This window comes from Homarus americanus, unplaced genomic scaffold (genome assembly GCF_018991925.1).
Source record: "Homarus americanus isolate GMGI-L3 unplaced genomic scaffold, GMGI_Hamer_2.0 scaffold5589, whole genome shotgun sequence".
NCBI lineage: Eukaryota > Metazoa > Arthropoda > Malacostraca > Decapoda > Nephropidae > Homarus > Homarus americanus.
Genome location: NW_024736650.1, coordinates 3506161 through 3528568, shown reverse-complemented (window position 1 = coordinate 3528568; position 22408 = coordinate 3506161). Strand labels below are relative to the sequence as shown.

Genomic DNA, 22408 nt, shown 5'->3' with positions numbered 1-22408 from the left:
TTTGTCTCCTAATTGGTGTTAAGTAAAAGAATCTAGTTCAAGTTGAGTCTCAGTTTACCTTTGATGTTATTCTTGGATAAAAGTTTTGTGTTTGAACTGAAATCAACCAGTGAGGTGCGTCCTGATACTTACGAGGAATATTTACCTAACGACCCTTTGTCAACTGAGAACCGAATACTTTAAGAATCCACTTCCTTTCCTCCCTCAACTTGCTTTCATGCTGGGGACGTCTTGCATGGGTTCGCTTACTTCTTTAATCTATCTATATAAATGTAAGAAAACTTAATCAGATATATTTTGACGAGAGAAGAACGAATCTAAAGTTAATACAATATAGTGCAAGTGCAGTAATTATCCCTTCAATCTTCGTCTCAACTGAAGAAAGGTAATTAGACCACTTAGGTCAATTAGTGTCAGCAATTTCTTTTGATAACACCACAGGTTCTATGTTTTCCTTTTAAGATATATAAACAGAATCAGGAAGATTTTAGTTTTTTAGTAAATTACCATTTAATTCCTTATTTACGTAGCAACTGTAATTTCTTGATGTAAATAGAACACCTTGCAGTCATTTCCTTTACACAGATTAACACAAAGATCAAGTAAAGCTGTGAATTTTACCATTTTATCTCTACCACAAAATCACCCAGGAAAATGTTTTATATATTTAGTCATCAATCTGTGGCTTGAATTTGTGTTTTTTTTTTTAACTTGTTGTAAATATGGAAACAAAGTTGCTAAAATGTAATAGTAATTTGGTTTCTCTCGATTGTAAACTAATTCAGGGTAATAATGTTTCCTCCCATCCGCCCTCACAGTAAAGTAAGCGAACAGGTGAGATAATGTTAATGACCTCGGAAGATAAACACGCTTAGGTTAATGGACTTTTAGCCGCCAGGTACCAGTTGTGTTGTATTGCTCTGTCACTGTTGCTCACAGATTTGTTTTGTTAATTCGATGTTTAATGCTAATTGTTGCCTGAATGAGAATAATTAGTATAACTAATTTACGTAGACAACTTAAGCTATGGATTTCCACATACACAACAATAACATATACACGCACGCACACACACACACGCGATAATATCTTAATACAATATAGTTATAAAGGAAGGAATGAGAGCACCAGACAGACACATGAACCACTTACTGAGGAATTAAATTTGGGGACGGGAGAGCCAGGTGGGTGTTGTGTCGTGTGTGGGGTTGACAAGAGGCGTCCATGGGGTATTTTAGTGTCCAGTTCATGTGCTTTGTTCCTGCCTGTAATTTTCTTAGAAATAATTGTGATTAAACTATGATATATTTATTTTTATAGAGAACCTAAGGAGAGTAATTCATGGCACGTGGATCTCGTTAACCTTGTCGTCTAAACTGACATGATCCAATAATTAGGTTGAAATATACTAGAGGAGAGGACGTCAGCGTGTAGCCAGACTGCGTCAAAGGGGTCCAGGGAAAATAGAAAAAGACTGGGTGCATAATTTTCCATTGCATAATTTTGAGTTAAAATGATCAGTTTCCCTTTTTTTTTCGATGGAAAAAAATGAATAATGCTTCTGGAGAACTGACACTCAATTTTGTAGTTGATGATTTGCATGTTGCTTCGCCAGTGCTTTTAATCATGACTCCTCACAAAACTTCAACGAGCACAAACTTGAGCCACTCTCCCATTAGACTCGATCAAAGGAGGACAAACAGCCTCCAAGCCGGTTCAGGCAAACTCAGCCTCTGCCTGCTGGTCGCTCCATTGATTCTCACTCAGTGCTGTGTTGGACCTCGACGGGTGAGGACTGGCGCCGCTCTCCGCCCCTCGCTGGGCTGGTGTTTCACTATTATATATCAATATTACCTGGAAATAAGATATTGTGATAATTCTTGTTTATGATAGCGGGTGAACGTCTATATCGACACTCGGGTGCATAGTGATTTTTTTTTACAAATGTCTGGTTACTCTGAAGTGACGTACTGAAATAAACGGACTAATGGTGGAATAATGTTTTAGTTCATTCTTCCGAGTGCATAGTGAAGGCAGGAAATTGTGCATAAGAGGTTATAACAGAAAGGAATAACTAGCTACTGCAGGTGTTAGTGTACACTCGCTGTGTGTCATACGGTCGCCGCAGTAGTGTGGACAGTCTTTATTGCTACATTCTATCCTATCAAATATTGTTTTTCAGATGAATACGTAACTTTATTGGCATATAATAATATATTGTTAGCTGCACGGTATTGCCGATATTTTCGCCTGGAAAACCATTACTGAATACAATTCACTCGATAAATTGGAAAATAAACCATGTAGAAATGCATATGGAAAAATTGCTCCAGTGAAAACCGATATATCGTTTCATTAGATATTTTTCAGGTGAGAGGAAAGCGAGTGTAAGTGTGTGCCAATTGGTTTACAAATTTATATGGAGATATGCGAGGCGGGACAAGAACGCTTTGTTAACTTGTATGGAGTCTTCACCTGAGCCTGCCGAGGTGACCTACCTGGTGTTGACTTCTCTATTACCTGAGCCTCTCTAATTGTGATTGATGACGCCACACACACGCACCCACATACATACACACACACACACAGACACACACACACACAGACACACACACACACACACACACACACACACACACACAGACACACACACACACAGACACACACACACACACACACACACACACACACACACACACACATACATACACACACACACACACTACATATGTATACATATAAAAGAGAGAGAAAGAGAGGGACAAGAGAGAGCACAATATAAGAGTGTGTGTGTTCATGTATATGTGTATATATATATATATATATATATATATATATATATATATATATATATATATATATATATATATATATATATATATATATATATATATATATATATATATATACAAGGTTTGAGAAAGTCGATGAGGATGTGTGTGTGGTACTGAAGGTGCTGGGGCCACTACACGGTACACTACTGGCTATGGATACTCACCATTTTGAGGACCATCGCGTCGGGTGTTACTGTCCTAGACACGCGGGGAGTCGTTAGCCACACAGACCTGGCCCTCGAGACCCTGTAATCATCAGCCATCAATACTTCACCTTCGTATGCTAGTGCTCTTATCACTGGCCCTCACGCACCCGGCGACCTTGCTGCCACTGACGCTCATTATTTACGTGGTCGTGCTTGTGATAGGTGGTGGAATGGTCTTATTGGATGCTCGCCTCCCCAGAATTAGGGGTGTGAACATTGTAACTTTCACGCGACCTTGGCCATTTGTGCTTTTTCAAGACTTCTCGGTGGATCATTAATTATTTTTAGTGTTCATGTTTTTTTATGTTTGCCTATTCATCATACACACACACACACACACACACACACACACACACACACACACGATATCCAACAATTTCATTTGACGTCTTATGGATTATTTTCATTGGCTGTAAACTTGGTTGTTCCGCATCATCTGTATCTTAGCTACACCTGTACAGTATACCTCTTCTTCTGTTCAATCGTATATTATATTTCCTTCACATTTATGTTTATGCAAAAAATCTGAATGTAAATATATAATGGTATAAGTTTTTGTTTTTTTAATGTGACGATTGTGTAGGAATTTATACTTTGTAAAGGACTAAGGTCTGAAAATAATGCGTTGCCGTTCACGTGTCACAAATGAGAAGTTAACAGATATTCCCACTAAAGTCTTTGTTGGCTTTGTAATATTATAATTTAGTGATTATTGACAAAATATAACTATTTGAAATAATTTTTTACCACGACACGAATCACCTCTCTCTCTCTCTCTCTCTCTCTCTCTCTCATAATTGTATTTATTTCTTACTATTCTCCCTTTACTTTTCGGTGATTAAAAAAACAAAAAATAGTTAGTAAAAAGTACATAAAATATAAAATGTTCTTCCTTTGAGTAATTTTTATCTTAGTATATACAAAACAAAAAGGGGGGGGGGGGCGGTGTGGCGAAGTGTACCACATACTGAGAACATCTTACGAGTCCTCACGTTCGAGTTTTCCCTTCGATCATTTTCACTCCTGTAAATGAAACACCATATTGAAAGTGAGCGTTTATTGAGGTACAATTTTGATCTATATTTTTATTGGTAGACGAGGAGAGTAGCACTCATTTGATTGGCTCGTCCCGTCATGTCAGGGCTTTGTGGATTCTGATTGGCTCATACGGATGGGGATATAACTGATTGGTTTATACTGTTAAAAATAATGTTCTCATTGGCTACTCTGGCTCATATGGTCAGGTGTGATGGTGTCTCTTCTACCTTAAATCAACAGGTAAATAACTTGTTTTTCTGATTGACGGAACCTATTATACTTTTGATTAAGTTACCTGACCAGGTTTATTACGCTACTGATTGAGTCATAGGCAGGTGTATAGTGTACCTGATTGGCTGTATCACGTGTCTTGATTTCATTAACTTATTGGCAATATCCTGAATGCATTTTCTTTATCAGGTTGACACAGTGAGTAATTAAGTGAGTAATTAAGTTGTTTTTTTGGCTCAGTTTTTGTCACTTGAGCTACGACTCTTAAGTGGTGGATAACATTAGCTCATACGAGTTAAGGGATGATGTAGAGTGCTTCATATTGACTCATACACAGTAGGAAATACTGGTGGTATGAGGAGTGAGTTTTAACACCGGAAACTGACATTCGATAAATAATGAAGAAATACAATGTTAAAAAAAATAGTGAAACTTCTATATAACGGAATTCCCTCTCATTATAGTCCGTTAAATAAAGGTTTCACTATATCCTTGAAGTTGTGAAATACTACGAACACTACACCACATCTCGGTCATAGTTCCTAATCCTTAACATTATTTTTTTTTGGGACTTTATTAATATGTGAATATCTTTTTTGTACTGAATATATAACTCAAGATGGAAGACTGAGGATATTAGAGAAGTTTTGTTCAAAGTTTGCATCAAGTTGTGTCCAGATAATGTTCGGCGATCGTTTCTTTATGTGTGACAGACTTGAAATAATATCTGACGTGTTCTGGATATTTGTTGTGTGTGCGTACATCCACTTTCTCTAGTTCATTTATTTTAGTTATCAAGAATTAACTATCTATCAGAATCATACTACAGTCTTCTTTACGTATTAGGGAAGTGTCCTAAATACCCCCACTGAGACCAACTCCTCTCTCCATCATCCTTACCTCACTCCTTAGCCTCTCCTCCTCGACCTCCTTCCCTCCCTCACCCAGTCCCCTTCTCGCTGACCTCATTCTGATGCTGTGTCCACTTCAGTCATGACCTCTCACTTCACTTTATTTTATCTTCATGATTTTTTTTTTGACCATTCTGTACGCCACATGTTCCTTTGGGTGTATCATGATTTACCGTGTCCACCGTACGCCCTCAGTGTCCATTCTCCGTGTCCAACCTCCTTATCTAGTTCCCACCCTTCGTGTCCACCTCCCGCCCTCCATATCCACCCTCCATATTCACCTTCCACCCTCCATATTCACCTTCCACCCTCCATATTCACCCTCCACCCTTCATATTCACCCTCCACCCTCAGTATTTACTCTCCACCCTCCATATCCACCCTCCATATCCACCCTCCACCCCCCGTGTTCATCCTCCACCCTCTTCATTCACTTCTAAGAAAACTCATCTCCTCTGTTTGCTCACCACCTCCCAATCTACAGTCACAGACCTTGTTTACCCCGCAAACAAGAGCGTATATTTCAACACTTGTAAGAAATTCTCCACCTCTTCAGTATTCCACCATTACTGTCCATCTCTCACTCATCAGAGAGAGAGAGAGAGAGAGAGAGAGAGCTACTTTATATTGATGATGTATTAGAAGCAAAATGACGGCTGTTTTCAAGGTAGACCTAACCTAACCTAATCTAACCTATCCTAACCTAACCTAACCTAACCTAACCTAACCTAACCTAGGGTAACATTGTTTTGGCGTTAAGTGACTCCATGACCCTTATTTTGTTTATATATTAACCTTAAATATTTATATAACCAGACTTGAGTATGTCATGATGAATTTATTTACCATTGTTATATGAGTCGAGTCTATCACGTACAGGCAGACAAACAGGTGGACTAACGGATGGTATTGAACAACTCACCATCAACACGACTTATCCCAAATCAAAACAAATGTGGGTATTCCTCCACTGACTGTCCAACCAATCACGTATTATGCCTTAGTTCTCTGTACAGTTACTTTAATTTCCTTCTCTTTGTATTTTGTTTTGATCCATCCATCATTGTTAGGATTTTTGTCATTGTCAGTATCCTTTCTGTACTAAATCATCTCATTAACACTGGGAGTTAGCCTTAAAGAACTTGGTATAAGGAGAGAATTGATTGACTAATTCTTCTATGAAATGCTAAAAATATTTCTCGAGGGGTGTCAGTTGTATATATGATTAACAGTGATTGAGAGGTTGGTGCATGTGTTGGAGGTGTAACTTGAGGTGTTGGAGGTGGAGGATAGGTGGTGGAGGTGTAACTCGAGGTGTTGGAGGTGGAGGATAGGTGGTGGAGGTGTAACTTGAGGTTGTTGAAGTGTGACTTGAAGTGGTGGATATGGAGGCTAGGTGGTGGAGGTGTAACGCGAGGTGGTGTAGGTGGAGGCGAGGTGGTGGAGGTGTAACTCGAAGTGATGGAGGTGTAACTTGAGGTGGTGGAGGTATAACTCAAGGGTGGTAGGATCAATGATACGAGACGTCACTCAGGGTGTGTTAACTGTGTTATGTTCTTCTGCCACGACACCTTCTCCTCCTCCTCCTCCTCCTCCTCCTCCTCCTCCTCCTCCTCCCTACCTTCTTTCTGCCTTCTTGACCCTTCCTTACCTCCTTGCCTCCTCTTTGAATCTCCCCTCCTCCACTCTTACCTCATTAACCCTCCTCACCTCTTGCCTCCTCCTTGAACCTTGCCTCCTCCTCCTTCAGTCTTGCCTCCTCCTCCTCCTCAGTCTTGCTTCCTTAACCTTCCTTGAAGTCTTACCGCCTAAGGTCTTGACTCCTTGACCTCTCCTTGAAGTCAATAACTCCTTGAACTCTCCTCTTCCCGCTTTATTTATGTCTGTGCCTCCTTGCCTCCTAATTAAGTCTTGCATTCTTCTTCCATTGACTTCTTTTGACTTCTTCTGGCCAAGTTTCGGAAAGTGTTTTTCCTCTCGAATCTTTGTCCACTTATCCACCCATGTTTCCTTTCCTGTTTCCCTTCACTTCCACTCTCTCTCTTCTTCACTTGTCTCACCTCCTTACTCCACCATTTTGTCCTCTTGCCTCACCCGTCATCCTGCCATTCTTGCCTTACCTCACCTTGTCCATTTAACCTAATCTATCTCCCTACCCCCCTATCCTACCCTACCCCTACCTACCTACCCTACCCTACCCTACCACCCACCCTATGCTCACTTACCTTATTCTATTCACCTACCTGGCCCCATCTTCCAATTACCATCCTCCACGGTAATGTTGAATATCCAAGTTCCTCTGATCAATATACCGTGTGATCTACCGACATACAGGGGTGAAACGAGTCCAGTATGAGGAGGTAGTGGGTGTATGTGAGTATGTATGAGGAGGTAGTGGGTGTATATGATTGTGTGTGAGGACGTGTGTAAGGAGGAAGTGAGTGTGTGAGTGAGAGGAAATTAGTGAGGAAGAGATGAGTTTAGAAGGTGATGGGTGTGTGAGAGCATCGAGGAGGAGGAGGCAGTGTGTGTGGGCAGGAGGAGGCAGGCAGAGGAGGCAGGTGGGGCAACAGGAGGCAGTGTGGGCAGGAGGAGGCAATGTGGGCAGGAGGAGGCAGGGCAAGAGGAGGCAGTGTGGGCAGGAGGAGGCGTGTGGGCAAGAGGAGGCAGTGTGGGCAGGAGGAGGCGTGTGGGCAAGAGGAGGCAGTGTGGGCAGGAGGAGGCAGTGTGGGCAACAGGAGGCAGTGTGGGCAACAGGAGGCAGTGTGGGCAAGTGGTGTAGGAACCAGCACAAGGGTCTGAAAAGTGTAAAACATCATAAAGGAACGAATATATTTTTGTACATCATTATATATAAAATCATTAACAACGAGAAAGACGAAACAAGTAAGATAAAATAAGAGACAACTAATAGAATTAAACAGGAGTCATAATCTCCTCGTCAAAAACTAAAAATAACTAAAAGAATATATATTTTTTTCCCATGTAACAAGTACATCATCACCTACCGTGACCCTGAAGGAAAAAAAAAATATGAAATACACATTATAAAAAAAAATATATTTTTTATATACCTGGAGGCGGAGAATTTCTTGTGAAAAAATATGAATGGGGACCTCATTACTTTGGGTGATGAGTGTCTCATTACCAGTGACGATATGACCTCACATAGTAGATGGTAATGAGGTGGTCCCTCCCTGAGATAGAATTAATGTTGATGGGAGGATCTTATATATAGTGCTCCTGTTATCTGAAAAAAATGACCCGAAATTCCCATGGAGAGAGTGACTTTCTGGCCCCCTTAATATAGTGCTGAGATTTAGAGGTCTCGTTCTTTATACAGAAGGTGCTCTCTCTCTCTCTCTCTCTCTCTCTCTCTCTCTCTCTCTCTCTCTCTCTCTCTTTACCTCTACTGATTTTATATAAAGTTCTTCATCAGTTAAAAAAACACACAAAAATATCGTAAAAAAGTCGCTTGTGGAGCCTGACTTCTTGGTTCTTTAATATGGAAGTGAGATTTTTTTTTTATAGATGCATTTTTTTTAAGATTTTTTGATATTAACTTTTTCTGAGATTTTGATATTCTTTCCCTCCTCTCTCTCTCTCTCTCTGTATAGCTACAGGAGAACGAGGCCCAACTAGCAATAGTAAAAGGAGTTAGGATAGTATATATATCAATTACTGTACTTTGAAGTTTATTAAAGTAAAACACCCTTATTAAAGGTTTATATCGGGCTAACGAGATGCAAATGTCTATTTATCTTGTTTAAGCAAAGATCTGTTTTCTCTTTTCATTCACTGTGTTTTGAGAAGGAAGTCATTCTGGGTGTTTGAACATTGACCTGATTACAAAAAAATTGGTTTATGGGAAGTGAAATATATGAGCCGTTTTAGTTGATGCAAGAATTATATGCAGATGATGATAAAAATTAGTAATAATAATAATAATAATAATAATAATAATAATTGGGGAAAAAGATACTTATTCAAAGACAGGTGTGTGAAAAACAGGTATGGCAAGACATAATTAATCAAAGGTATAATTTGTCTTGTAATTAGGTATATAATACAATGCATGACTCTAAGTTGTTTTGGGGTTTCACTTCTTAATTAAATCTCTCTCTCTCTCTCTCTCTAAAATCTAATTCTCATTTATTCTCACAAAGATAAAATTGAAGACAGACAAATAATTGGATTTTTCAGTTTGCCATTTTTTTTTTAAGTTAAGCTCAAATTATTTTTTTATCATGTCAAAAAATTCGTCTTTCTTTAATGGTATAATTTAAACTGGATCCTGTAAGTGTTTCTATGTAAGGAAACATTCAATGGAGACGAACGACCAAGAGTTTTGTCAGGATAGTAGATACGCTGGAAGTAGAATGACAGTGGGTTGGTAAGTAGGGGGTAGAATGAGTAGATTGTAGAATGAGAAGGTGGTAAAATTAATTAGGTGTTGAATGAGCAGGTGGTAGAACGAACAGGGGGTAGAATGAGCAGGGGAGGGGGGTAGGTGTAGAGGTAGAACTTTAATAAAAATGATTGACGTTTGAAAGAAAAAAATATCCAGAGAATTATAATCGCAAAAAAAAAAAAATACTTTCATATAAAAAAATGAAAACAAGACTAAAATAAACTTACGAACGAAAAGATAAAAAAACAAATATATATACGTAACATAAATAGAATCAACTAACGAGTGAAAAAAAAAAGTTACCATGAATAGAATCCAATCCCAAGCGAAACAAAAAAATGTAAGGTAATTGTACAAAAAAAAATATATAATGAATATGTTATAATTAAGCATTCTGGCTGAGTCACGAGGGTCGTACAGGTAAACACAGAATACATATAAAAAAATAATTGAAAGAAGGTATATATTTTTTTTCTTACGACTGAAGGTAAATTATTAAACAAAGTCATGAAAAAACGAAAAGAATGAATAGAAAAACAAAGTTAATGAGGATGGATGGAAGGAGGAATGATTATAGAAAGATAAGATAATAAGGGAAGATAGAGAAAGTTTGTTAATAATAGAGATGGAAGGTGTGAGAGAAGATAGGAGGCGATAAAGAATTTGAGAAGGAGAAGGTGAATGTGTCTCAGTGAACATGAGTATGTGGAAGTAAGTCTGTGTGTGTGTGTGTGTGTGTCCTTGCACGTATGTTCTGTGTGTGTGTGTGTGTGTGTGTGTGTACGTGTGTCTGGGTATTCATGAAATATTTCCTGCCAATTTATATTCCTCTGGGGGAAAGTCCTGATATGAATCTTACTTTCTCGTTAAATACGTGACTGAATTATGACCATCTCTAGCGAAATAAATTGACGTGAATTGTGTAAACATAATTTATCTTTTTGTGTAATTTCTGAGTTTTTTTTTTTTGTCTCAGCGTAAACAAGATGATGACATTGTTAACTTTGTGACCTATTTCGAGCATAAGTTTTTTTTTATATAATGAACAAGATTACCTGATTAAGTCTGCATCATATTTACCTTGATTCTTCACACTCTGTTACACCATCTCTGTCATGTAAACAGAAAATAGTGTGTTTATACGTCTGTTTGTCTGTCTGTCAATAATCTTGTAGTGTGTGTGTTGTTTTTGGCATGAATTTATTAAACTTATTTTTCATGGCTATATAAATTTTACCTGAATATTTTTTATTTTTTTCGTCTTTTGAAATGAATCTGACTTAAATGATAGTGTGTTTATTTTAACTCCACGTGTTAGAACTAATTTTTTAAAGGTTATGTTAATGAATATATTTATTAATCTGTATATTTTTGGTTTGAGTTTTTTTTTTTGTGCGGCTGTTTGACTATAGTATGTGAGGTATGTTGTGTGCAGAAACATACTGTACACAAGAGCAAAACATGGAAGTGTAAGTGTAGCATGTGTGTGTGTGTGTGTATATGTGTCACCGAAACTACATGCTTGAAATGAAATTCGTGTTCAGGAATGTTTGTGTCTGTTTGGTTTAATGTATGAGCTTGTGTGTGTGTGTGTGTGTGTGTGTGTGTGTGTGTGTGTGAGGAAAGTCTTAGGCCCAGGGAGGTGTTGTGGAGGGAGGAGATAAGGAAATAGGTGACAGCTTCCATTAGCCTCTGGAGTCCTCAGATGAGAGAGAATAAAATGGTAAGAAATGAGGAGAAAGAAGCGACATAGACGATGATGAATTGTCGACGGAATAATAATAATAATGCGATTATGGTTGTGCATCTGGAGGGAGGAAAGGATGGAAAGGAGAAAGGAAAGAAGGAGGTATTGGAAGTGGCAGTGGTGGCGATGGTCATAGTATGCTGGTAGTTGTGGTAGAACAGCTGGTAGTTGTGATAGCCGATATGATTGTGTTTATAATTGTGGTAGTTGTGGTGAAAATAACACTAGTGCCAGTGAAGGTAATGACTCTATGGTGGTGGTAATGGTGCTTGGAGAAATGATGAGGATGGTGATGGTCGTAGAGCGTGATGGTGATGATTCTGAAGGTATAGAAGAGACATTAACAGTGACAATGAAGATAATGACTTTGATGGTGGTTAAACTTGTGGGTGATAGTGAAGGTCGATTATGATGAGACGGTTAGTTGTGAAGATAGTTGTGTGTAATAAAAACAAAGAATCAGTGAATAACAACGAATAACAAATTTACAGCATAGAACCATTTTCTATAATAGTGTAAAATTATATCGATTATAACAAAATGATAGTGTACAGATAATCATGTAGGATTATATATTCTACACTTTTAACAAACAATTATACGTCCATAGTGTATAACCATCTATGAATAATCATTTACAGCTAAAAGTCGATACGCCATGAGCAGGTAAAAGTGAAATTGCGAAGTAGAGTCATCCCTTAACCCCACAAGGTTCCTCGTTCAACAAAATCTCCTTCCCTGAAATTGTTCTTCACGGAAAAAGTCAGAAATCCCCTTCAAGCTAATGTGGATATTACCGTCCAACTTAATACCGTTTTGAGGGTGAAGGGATCAGCCACTATCCCTGAGGATCCTGCTAGAGGTGTAGGATGTCTGCGTCAGGATATTATATTGTGTGGTAGGTGTGTGTGGAGGGTGTGTGCGTGTGGTAGGTATTCAGGCTAGGATAGTAAAGACAGATATGGTCAGGCCAGTTATCACCATCGATATGAGATAAGGACGTGTTCTGCTGGAATTCAGAAATAAGTTATAGTTTCATGTTCAGTTGATCCAAACTAGCCTTATGCTGAGTCACTGAAGTTTATACGTGATTAAATAAAGCACAGGTGACACGGTGGTAGAAAATTCGACTAATTGTGATTAATATCCGTAATTACATGATATTATTTGAACCATAATAGAGAAGAAATGTAAATAGGAAGATTAATACGTATATCATCATAAAAAAAAATACTAATATGTAGCTAAATTGTGGCTAATTAAAGAAATATTTAACTGAATAAAAAGGAGGAATATGCAAAATAACTGTAAATGTGAGGCAATTAATTTAAATCAGGGTGTTTTTCTCAATCTGTCTGACTGATTGTTATGGTGAAGTTAATACAGTATAGGAACGAGTTTTAATAATGTAATATATCAGAGGTTTCACCCATTGTACTCAGTTGCAATTAATTTAAGATACGGATTTATATCTCGTCCCTGTATCGTTTATGAGTCTATGAGAGATATTTAATAGAGGAGGACAAGTGATGGGAAGTGTAGTGCTTAGTTTGTGTGGAGTATTTTAAATTAGATAGAAGAATTAATAATAGAGATTCTTAATATAAGACTTTCCCGAGAAACAATTGTGGAGAACTTTTTTGATCTGAGGTGTAGATGAGAGAGAGAGAGAGAGAGAGAGAGAGAGGCTTGTCTTAATTGACTCTCAGTCGTAAAAAGTGAAGAAACTTTGTCTTTCAAGTGAACTTAAAATAAAATAGAACTCGTAGAGTAAATTTAAAAGATTTAAGAAAAAAAGATTAAAGGTAAAGTAATAAAAAAAATATAATAAAAATGTTTCATGTTCGAAATTTACGAAAGCAAACTAATTGCATATACAAAAAAAAACATTAAAAAAACATAAATCCGAAATGATAAAAGAAGGAATGTCATTAAAAAAAACCACGAAAGAAATGCAAAACACAACAACTCTTTTTTTAAATATTCAGCAGTGAGTTATCTTGTTGTGTGACTAGATTCATCGTGTATTATGACCACTTACTATTAGTGATATGCAAATCTCCCCCGGCTACTGAATACTTTACAATATATATCATTAAACGAAGACTCTCTCTACTCCAGAAAGAAAGTGCATTCAAACATTTATTTCACTTTACAACGAACGTATCTCAAATTAGTTCATTCTTTCCTAAATCTTTTAAATCCTTTTTACAATAAGATCAAATTTATTTATGCTCACTGTAAAAAAAATCAGTTTATTTTAATACCATCTACTTTACATTATTTAAGGTAGAGTTAATGTTTTCTCAATGCATAATAATAAAAAAACAACAATGCAATTTGATAGCAGTTAATGATAGTGCCTGTCTGTCTGTCTGTCTGTTTGCCTGTCTATCTGTCTGTCTGTCTGTCTGTCTGTCTGTGTGCGTGTGACGGGATATAGCCTCAGGTTATAGTGAGTACTAGCTAAACAGAGGACAGGTGTGATGGGAGTGGGCCTGGTAGTGTCTTAAGCCACTGGTGTGTTAAGCCAGGGATGTGTTTGTACCCAAGTTGATGGCTTTTCGTACTCTGTGTATTAATTCATTAAGTTCCGGCCTCTCAGTTCATTGTGCGTGTAGTTGTTTGCTCGTTGCTTTTACTTTGTTTACCCACTGTACTGACTTTGTTTACTCGTTGTATTGTTGTTATCTCTTCCTTGTTTATGTCTTGTTGCTTCGTGGTATTTCATTATACACAAGACATTACATCATTATAGTCATGTCATTATACCATCATACTCAAGGGATTATACCATCATGCTTAAGGGATTATACCATCATACTTAGGATCATAATTCCACCATATTCAATATAACGTCATCATACTCAATTACCTAAACATATTCATTATACTATTATAGTTATTATACGATCATACTCAAGGGATTATACCATCACACTTAGCTCATTAGATCCTCGCAATTAAGTGGTATAGTTAAAGGGTCATTCAGGCTGTAAAAGAGGTCAGGTCAGGACACTTAAAGGGGGGGGGGGGTTAAGGATGAGGTGTGAGAAGTGGTCAGAAGCAACGCCCTTAGTACAGGCACCACAAGCCAAGGATATTGGTGAAACCATTCCAGGTCGAGTAATTGCCTAAATTAGCGGAAGACCTCAAAGCAACGAGGTGCAATTAAGATGTAATTTAACCCGAAACTGCTGTCTAATGCACCTTAAGTGGATTACCGTCACCACCATCACCCAAGAAGAACCCGCTTGATTTGGAAATATATTTGGAGTCATTTCATTAAGAAGGTTGTTAAAGAAAGAAAAGATTGAAAAGGGAGGAATTTTGGAGTAAAGTGAATATTACCGCATTAACACCAGCGGAGACAGAGGGGATACAGCATTCGCCCGGGGTAACTTTAGTCCACCTTACTGGGAATGATTATCGAAATTTAAGTTGGAAAAAATCAGGTGGAGGACTGTAGTGGAAGCCATACTCCTCACCTCTTTGTGTACAGTCCAGAGGCTTAGTATATCTAGGAGATTACATTTAGAATTTAAGTTTCGAGTTTATTTCTCAATCTTTCACTTAAGTTTTAAAACGATATCTCAAGAAAATATTATTACTGTAAACAGGGAAGATTCGCTTTAAACTGGTCATCACGAGAGAACAGGAATTGATTTGAAGTCAATTTATCACCAAGGAACCATTGAAAAATAAAAGAAGAAATAGACCTAAAGATTTTGATCAGTTTTACCACAAGCTTTACCTGAAAATTAATTAACAATACGGGACACCTGCTGATTAATTATTCGATTTTACCGAAGATTATAAACACGACATCGTTATAAAAGTTACATTAAATATTCCGAGTCAATATATACAGGAAGGGGATATTGGGTAAGTATTTTACAGACTAGGGATAAACATGCAAACTTTGGAGTCATAACTTTTGAGATTAATGAAGATGACGTCGACACCTTAATGAGTTAGGGGGTTAATGGAGGATTGAGGGATTTATATTATTTTTGTTTTTTATTTAAAGTTTTTATTTATATTCGTTAACTATTTATGTTACCCTTAAAAGCTTATGGACACACACACACACACACACACACACACACACACACACACACACACACACACACAGCACATGACTTACACAGCACGTTTTTCATAACATTAGAGAAGACTCAACGAGAGAGAGAACGAGAGACAAAAGCAGAGAGAGAAGGCGTTAGAGGAGACAATGTTGCCATTTACTGGAATTTACGTAGAGAAAGCAGTATTACCAACGCCGAGTCAGCCGCAGCGTCGCCATAATAATCCTGGTTTTGTTTACAAGGTGTTGTCTCGTTTGATCCGACTTTATCTGTGTGTGCGTGTGCGTGTGTGCGTGTGCGTGTGTGTGTGTGTTTGCGTTTGCGAGCGCGCGAATGTGTGTGTGTGTGTGTGTCCAAATGTGATAAAAAAAAATAAGGGTAAATTAATGTTTGTTTTTTTATTTAATTACTTATTTACAACATTATCATCAATTATAAATACAGAGAGCTTGGATCCAAGTAATAATGTAGAGTTTAAGGCAGATGTTTATCCGGTCACTAGTTTAAGGCAGGTGTTTTATCCGGCCACCAGTTAAGGCAAATATGTATCCGGCCACCAGTTAAGGCAGGTGTTTATCCGGCCACCAGTTAAGGCAAATATGTATCCGGCCACCAGTTAAGGCAGGTGTTTATCCGGCCACCAGTTTAAGGAAGGAGGAACAAAACTCTGAAGGCAACAGAGACGATGAGTAGAGAGTTTCACCTCTGTCTCGGAAGACCTTGTCAGCTCACTTAATATTGGCTCACCTTTTGTTGTGTGGCTGTGACTACTGTTGTTCATTAAGGTTGACGTACTTAGTGAACGGTGAACAATAACTGGAGATTAGTGCATTTAAAAATATGTTCATCTGAAGCTTGAAGATCAGTGCAATAAAGGAAATATCATTGAGTGTAGTGTGTGTGTTTTGTTGATAATAATTCTATCCACCAGAAATAATTGTGAAGATAATAATTGTTATTGCTGGTGTGTGTGTCGTGAAGAGTTATTATATGTGACGTCCCGGACATTTATAGTAGTAACTCCAACGTGATGACATAGAAATAAAGAATAAAGGCAAGAGCTACATGTCAGTGGCCTTTAAAGAGGAAACATTATAGTTGGGGTGAGAGTTGTCCCTGATGAGGCTGTGTGGCCTGGGTTGGGCGTGTCGAGAGAGCTAGGTGGGCGTGGCCTCATGCTGCCTCACTTCCCCGCCCTCCTGCTCCTCCTCGTTTCCCCCGGAGGCGCGGACCATCCTCCTCATCCTCCTTGGAAGGAACTTTTTCGGAGACTTCCGTCCCCTCGCGAGGAAGTCGTGAGCAGCAGAGACAAGTATGAGCAGAAGACCTTATCCTGGAGCGGATCTTCGACGACGCCGGAAGTTAAAACCACAGACCAAGTTCTCTTAGCAGTTAGCGGCCACCAAATTATTCCTTCTGTAAAGGATAGACATGATAAAGTTTTCCCTGACCAGCTCACCCTCAGATCACCAGCAGCAAGGGATCAGCAGGCAAGCGAGTCAATGGGCGGCAGCCAGGAAAAGTCAAGTGCATCCCCATATTTCTCTTTCCCAGGGCCCCGGCAACGGATGTTTGCACCAGACTCCCTTCCTGCATTCCCTGCGGGGATTAACAAACACCATCCACTGATCAAACGATCGAGGCGAGAATCTCGAAGGAACCGAAGTCGGACAGCTAACAAAACTCTCGTCATCAGATTAATTAATGATGTGTCTCAGAGGAAATCACCCGTCAACCGTAAACAAGTTCATCAGGTCGCTTATAAGAGATGTGCAGGGGGGAGTAAGCGAGACTTTCTTACTAATGACACCTCCAGTGAGACATGTCTGGGAGTGATAACATCCACAGACCCAAAACAAACCACCAGTTCAAAATTCGACGTCCAAGATCCTGGGGATAATACTTCGCCTTCTACCGGAAATGTTCTCTTTGTTTCCAAGGGTCTTACCAACAAGGCCCTAAAAAATGGCATCGCCTCCCAAGAGCATCAGACCGACATCATTAATATAAGAGGGAATTTAACATCAAGGAAGACAACCGGAATCAACACAGAGGCAGTTCTCTCGCGGGGTGATACTGCCGGCCATGAAAGACCTTATGAGATGACCTCGAGGCTACGCCAAGGTTCTGGGGGCAGTGAGACTATAAGGGAGGAGGGTGACGCTCATTTCAGCAATAGTCTGTCCGACTCTACGTTTCGTAACGTCTTGACCAAAACCTACTCCAGCGGCAGTGTAGGCGCCGCTGAGCAGAGGCGGGAGCATTTGGAGCCACATCAAAAATCAGCCGTGGTTGTAAAGGGATCAGACGTGGCTCACTTGAGGCACAAAATGGGTGAAAGAAGAGGCGTCGTTCCTCGTCTTCCCGGGGAGCTGATGGCGCCTGTCACCAGCGCCACAAAACATCATATCTCGGGAATGTTAGGATCCAGCCCTCCATATGCCGATACCAGTCTTAAAACTATTCCATCTGTGCAGACACAGGGGAAAGATTCTTTTGTATATAACAGAAGTTTTGCTACAAGTAACTCGAGAGGCAACAGTGTTCAAACACTATATTTCGAAAACAAATCTGTGAATTCCTGGAGGAAGCACAGCAGAGTAAAGGAAAATAGGAAGGTCCCTCACACTTCGGGAGTTAACAACAAAAAGAGCAACGACTCATTATTCAGGGTTGACAGAACAGACAGAGAAGATGGCGAGAGCGTGGAAGTCCCTTGGGTCACGTGGCATAAAAAACGGGACACGGAAGAGGCGCAGAAAAATGAGTTTGTACTAGTTAACGCCCAGGCTGGTGGGGGTCACTCGGAGATGGCTGTCAGCCAAGAGAGGGACCAGCGGAACAATGTCGATGAAAGCAGGAAGAATAGGGTGGTCAGGAGCATTAATGCCGGCTGCAAAGACACTGAAAATGTTGTGTGTACGACAAAAGTCTTCCCAGACAACCACAACAATAATAAATTGGACACCATCAACGACCCTGGCCATGTTAACGCTGATGGCCCCTCAAGGCTCCGAGACGATAATAGTCCCGGAATCCCCCTCAGGTTCTTATATAAACCAAATGAAAACGACGGAACCAACGACAGTGAGAGCTTCCGCAGGAGGATGGAAGAGGACTCGGTACCAGCGGTGGTGGAGGTGCCCGTGGTGAGACACAGGAGAGAGAGGTGGTCTTCTGTTCCTCGTCCAGAACCATTCAGACTCGACCACCTTAGGAACCATACCATCGCTCTCCCGGCCAAATATTCCCGGATATTCACCAAGAATTTTCCTCAGATCTTTTCCAACTACCACTCCGACGCCATGAATAAGCGTAACCACCAGAGCGAACAGCGGCCGCAACAGCCAGACCAGGAGCCTAGTGACGATAAACGGGCGGTCGCTCATGGCTCTGTGGCAGACATAAAGCAAGACAGAAAAGCCAACCGACCTCTCAGTCTACACGCTAACAGATCGTCCGTTCGTGCTAAGGGAGGAAACAAACATACCCGGGGGGAACGCTCGTTCGTCAAGACGCCACAACAGCGCCACGCCAGGAGCAGGAACCGAGCTAAGAGAAAAGGTAAGTCCTGTTAATATATTCTTCACACCTTGCCTCATGGTCTGCCAGTAATGAAGCTTCACCTAGATGTTGTTTTTTATGATGTTTGGAGATGGATTTTTGTTTTATCGATGTAGTCTGATTTATTATAATATTTCTATAGTAGATGTGACTTATATGTTGCTGTCATAGATGATATTCGAACCTAGAAAAACCCCCATTAATTTCAGCTTTACACGTGGATCCTAATTCATTGACCAACCGGATATTAATAACACGTGTAAGGTAAGTGCTTTTATACTTGTGAACATTGAAGTTAATTCATATGTATAAGATTATTGTGTATGTAAATTTCTATTTCATTTATATTTTACATTACACAAATGATATCATGATATGAGAGTATTACTGAAAGCAGGTTGGGGGAGGGAGGGAGGGAGGGATGTTAATTCGTATATCTCTTTAAATTACCTCAGGCATAAATATCCTGACAGTTTCATCACATGTAGAAGAGACAAAACTGTTACATGCATGCATAAGCTCAAGTGAACTCCTATGTATTACAGACTTACACAAACAGATACTTAAACATCAATTTACAAGCTTGGACTGTCACACACACACACACACCCATATTTGTTTCCCCTAGAATGTAATTATTTCTTTAATGTTACGTAATAACTAAACCCTTAACTAGTATATAAAATCCTATTGACGTGTACATATTACGGGGTATTTTTTTTAAGACACCAGAGAACTAATTAGATCAAGGTAGGTTTATTTCACCCCTCAGTATCATCCCAGCCAATAATTACAAGGATGAAGACCTGTATAGTATGTAACGATCTGTCTTTTACTGTGACCCATGATAGACTCCAGCAGCTGATGTGTTTAAAAAGCAAATTTATCCTAGGAGTGTTTCGTCCCCTGCCCTTCAAACCAACATCAATATTACACTAAAATATCACTCCACTTTTAAGATAGAAACTTAATTTGGAAATTTTTTGATGCATTTCTAAGTTCATTTTACATTTCTCGTTGGATTTTACCGAGTGAGAGCGAGAGGAGGTCATTACACTGTCACTCTATTTCCAGATTGATTTTCTAATTCCTCGGGCAACAGATCCACCACCGATGTGTTAAACTCTGACATTATCCCTCAATTGTTCCGTGTTTTTTTTTGTGTGTTTTTTCAAGACCTGCGTGATTTCCTTGTCGCTTGTCCATAATTTCATTCAGTCGAGGATACCATGAGTTATTTTCTGTTGGTTACTTCCCGTGTAAAGAGTGTGAAAAAAGAGGATAGAAGAACGAAAAGAAAGAAATAAAACATGTTATACCGTCACGCACACCTGTCAAGAAAACTCTAACACACACGCGCACACACACACACCAGCCAACAGCCTCTTCAGGATTCGATTGTGTTCCTGCCCTGGCAACTTCACCATGTATATAATCACCGGAGTGCTGACGTTACTGTACCTCCTCATATTTAGCCATTTTATTCTTCATGAGACAGTGAGCATCACCTGTCTACTATCACTGTCATTTTCTCCCGACATAAACACTCTTTCTTTCGAGTTTCTATCATTCTGTATCTAACTACTTCACACTGGTATGGATCTTTTCCTTGTGACGTTTGTTATCGTTAACTGTCAAACTATATAACTAATGAATTAACGAAAAATATTTAATGATTGTTGTAAATTATAATTGTTATCCATGTATTATATGTATATACCATTTTCTGCGCGTTAGTTTTCAGATGTGTAGTGAGTTTTATGTAATTAATGGACCAATAGTTTTTTGTTCTGAAATTGCTGTACTGGGAACTGTCGAACGTATGTAACAGAATATTATGTCGTTATGGTGTAAGTAGGGCGCGTGGTGAAGAGTGTGGAGGTGTTATTGTCTGTTGATCTATTGTGCACAGGTAAATAATTCCTCTTGTTGTTATGGAGCTGTAGAGAGTAAAGTAACGTGAACTTTAGATAAAAAATAAATAACACCGCGTCTGGAGTTATTGACATAATAATAATAATAATAATAATAATAATAATAATAATAATAATAATAATAATAATAATAATAATAATAATAATAATAATAATAATAATAATAATAATAATAATAATAATAATAATGATGATGATGTCGACCTGTGGTGTTATGGTCAGCATGCTCGCCTCGCAAGCGAGTGGACCCTGGTTCGATCCCCCGGGCAGGGTGAAACTATGGGCAAGTTTCTTTACGCCATTTGGCTCTGTCTACCCAGCAGTAATTGGGGACCTGGATGTTAATCTATTTGCGAATCGTGTTCCGAGGTAATGTTTAGCCAGTGCAGTTGGCGAGTTGTCCGGTCTTCTCGTACTGTTCCTTGACACTGGGTCATGCAACTCGTTAACTTAGGGTGTGGTTGTTGTGTTGGCGACAGCTTCTACACCATAAACAAATTCACGCCTAGGTGGCCCTAGGGCCGGCCATCCTCGATTTCAAAGGGGCATCGATTATTATTATTATTATTATTATAATAATAACGATGATTATGATGACAGCAACAACAACATTAATAATAATAAAATTTTCGAATAACAGAAAAATTGTGATGTTAGTAAAATAAAATATTAAAATATTTTAATAAATATTATTGGTATAGACTTTCTTGCAATCAGGAGTAAGAGCTGTAAAGAACCTTGGCTATGATATTACTGCCAATTCTGATGTAAATTATGTAGAAGTACCACTCTCAATGTGTGTGAGTTAAATACATGTAAATTGCTCTGGCTAAAAGTACACTCCAAGAGGCTCCCAGATGACTCGTTCGGGTGATGGATATAATCAACATAACCCATTTTAGTGCACATTCTATGGGTGTTGATATGGCTATTAAAATCCTGATGAATATTTGCTGTAGACGCGTGTTTTATAGATATTGCTGTAGTTATGGTGATTCTTACGGTGTTCTTATGATGGTATGGTTGAGGCGTATGGATGGTGGCGTAAATTAATGACTCTCAAAATGTTTCTTCCTTGGTATTGAGTTACCATTTGTTTAAGTAAAAAAAAGTTCCACACTACTTTTTGTTTTCATTTTTCTCATACGATGTGGATGACAAATTAATAAGTTTTTTATGCTTATATGTTAGTTTCCGTCTTCTACTCTGAGTCACTTTGTCCAGTTCCCACTCACGTGTTCCTGTTTATTGAATACCGAAGTTTGCTGTCAGCTGTGTTTGAGATTCCCTGTTGTTTGAAGTTAACCAGAATAATCGTTCTTTATTGAAGGAGAAATCACCCAACCTAGAATTATCACTAAACGTTAAATTTATGTTCAAATTTCCACAGCAATTGAAAAAGTAACATTACCTGGGATTATTTTTATTTCTGGTACTGTGTGAA

General features: G+C 38.9%; 1 protein-coding gene across 1 annotated transcript; it reads left to right on the top strand.

Annotated features, from left to right (window-relative positions):
• The first annotated feature begins 1773 nt into the window (after positions 1 to 1773).
• LOC121872240 lies at positions 1774 to 19044 on the top strand. The gene is made up of 2 exons (XM_042374907.1): positions 1774 to 1826; positions 16398 to 19044. Exon 2 carries the CDS (start codon positions 16642 to 16644, stop codon positions 19042 to 19044), a length of 2403 nt encoding a protein of 800 aa, XP_042230841.1. The 5' UTR covers positions 1774 to 1826; positions 16398 to 16641.
• Positions 19045 to 22408: the final 3364 nt, after the last annotated feature.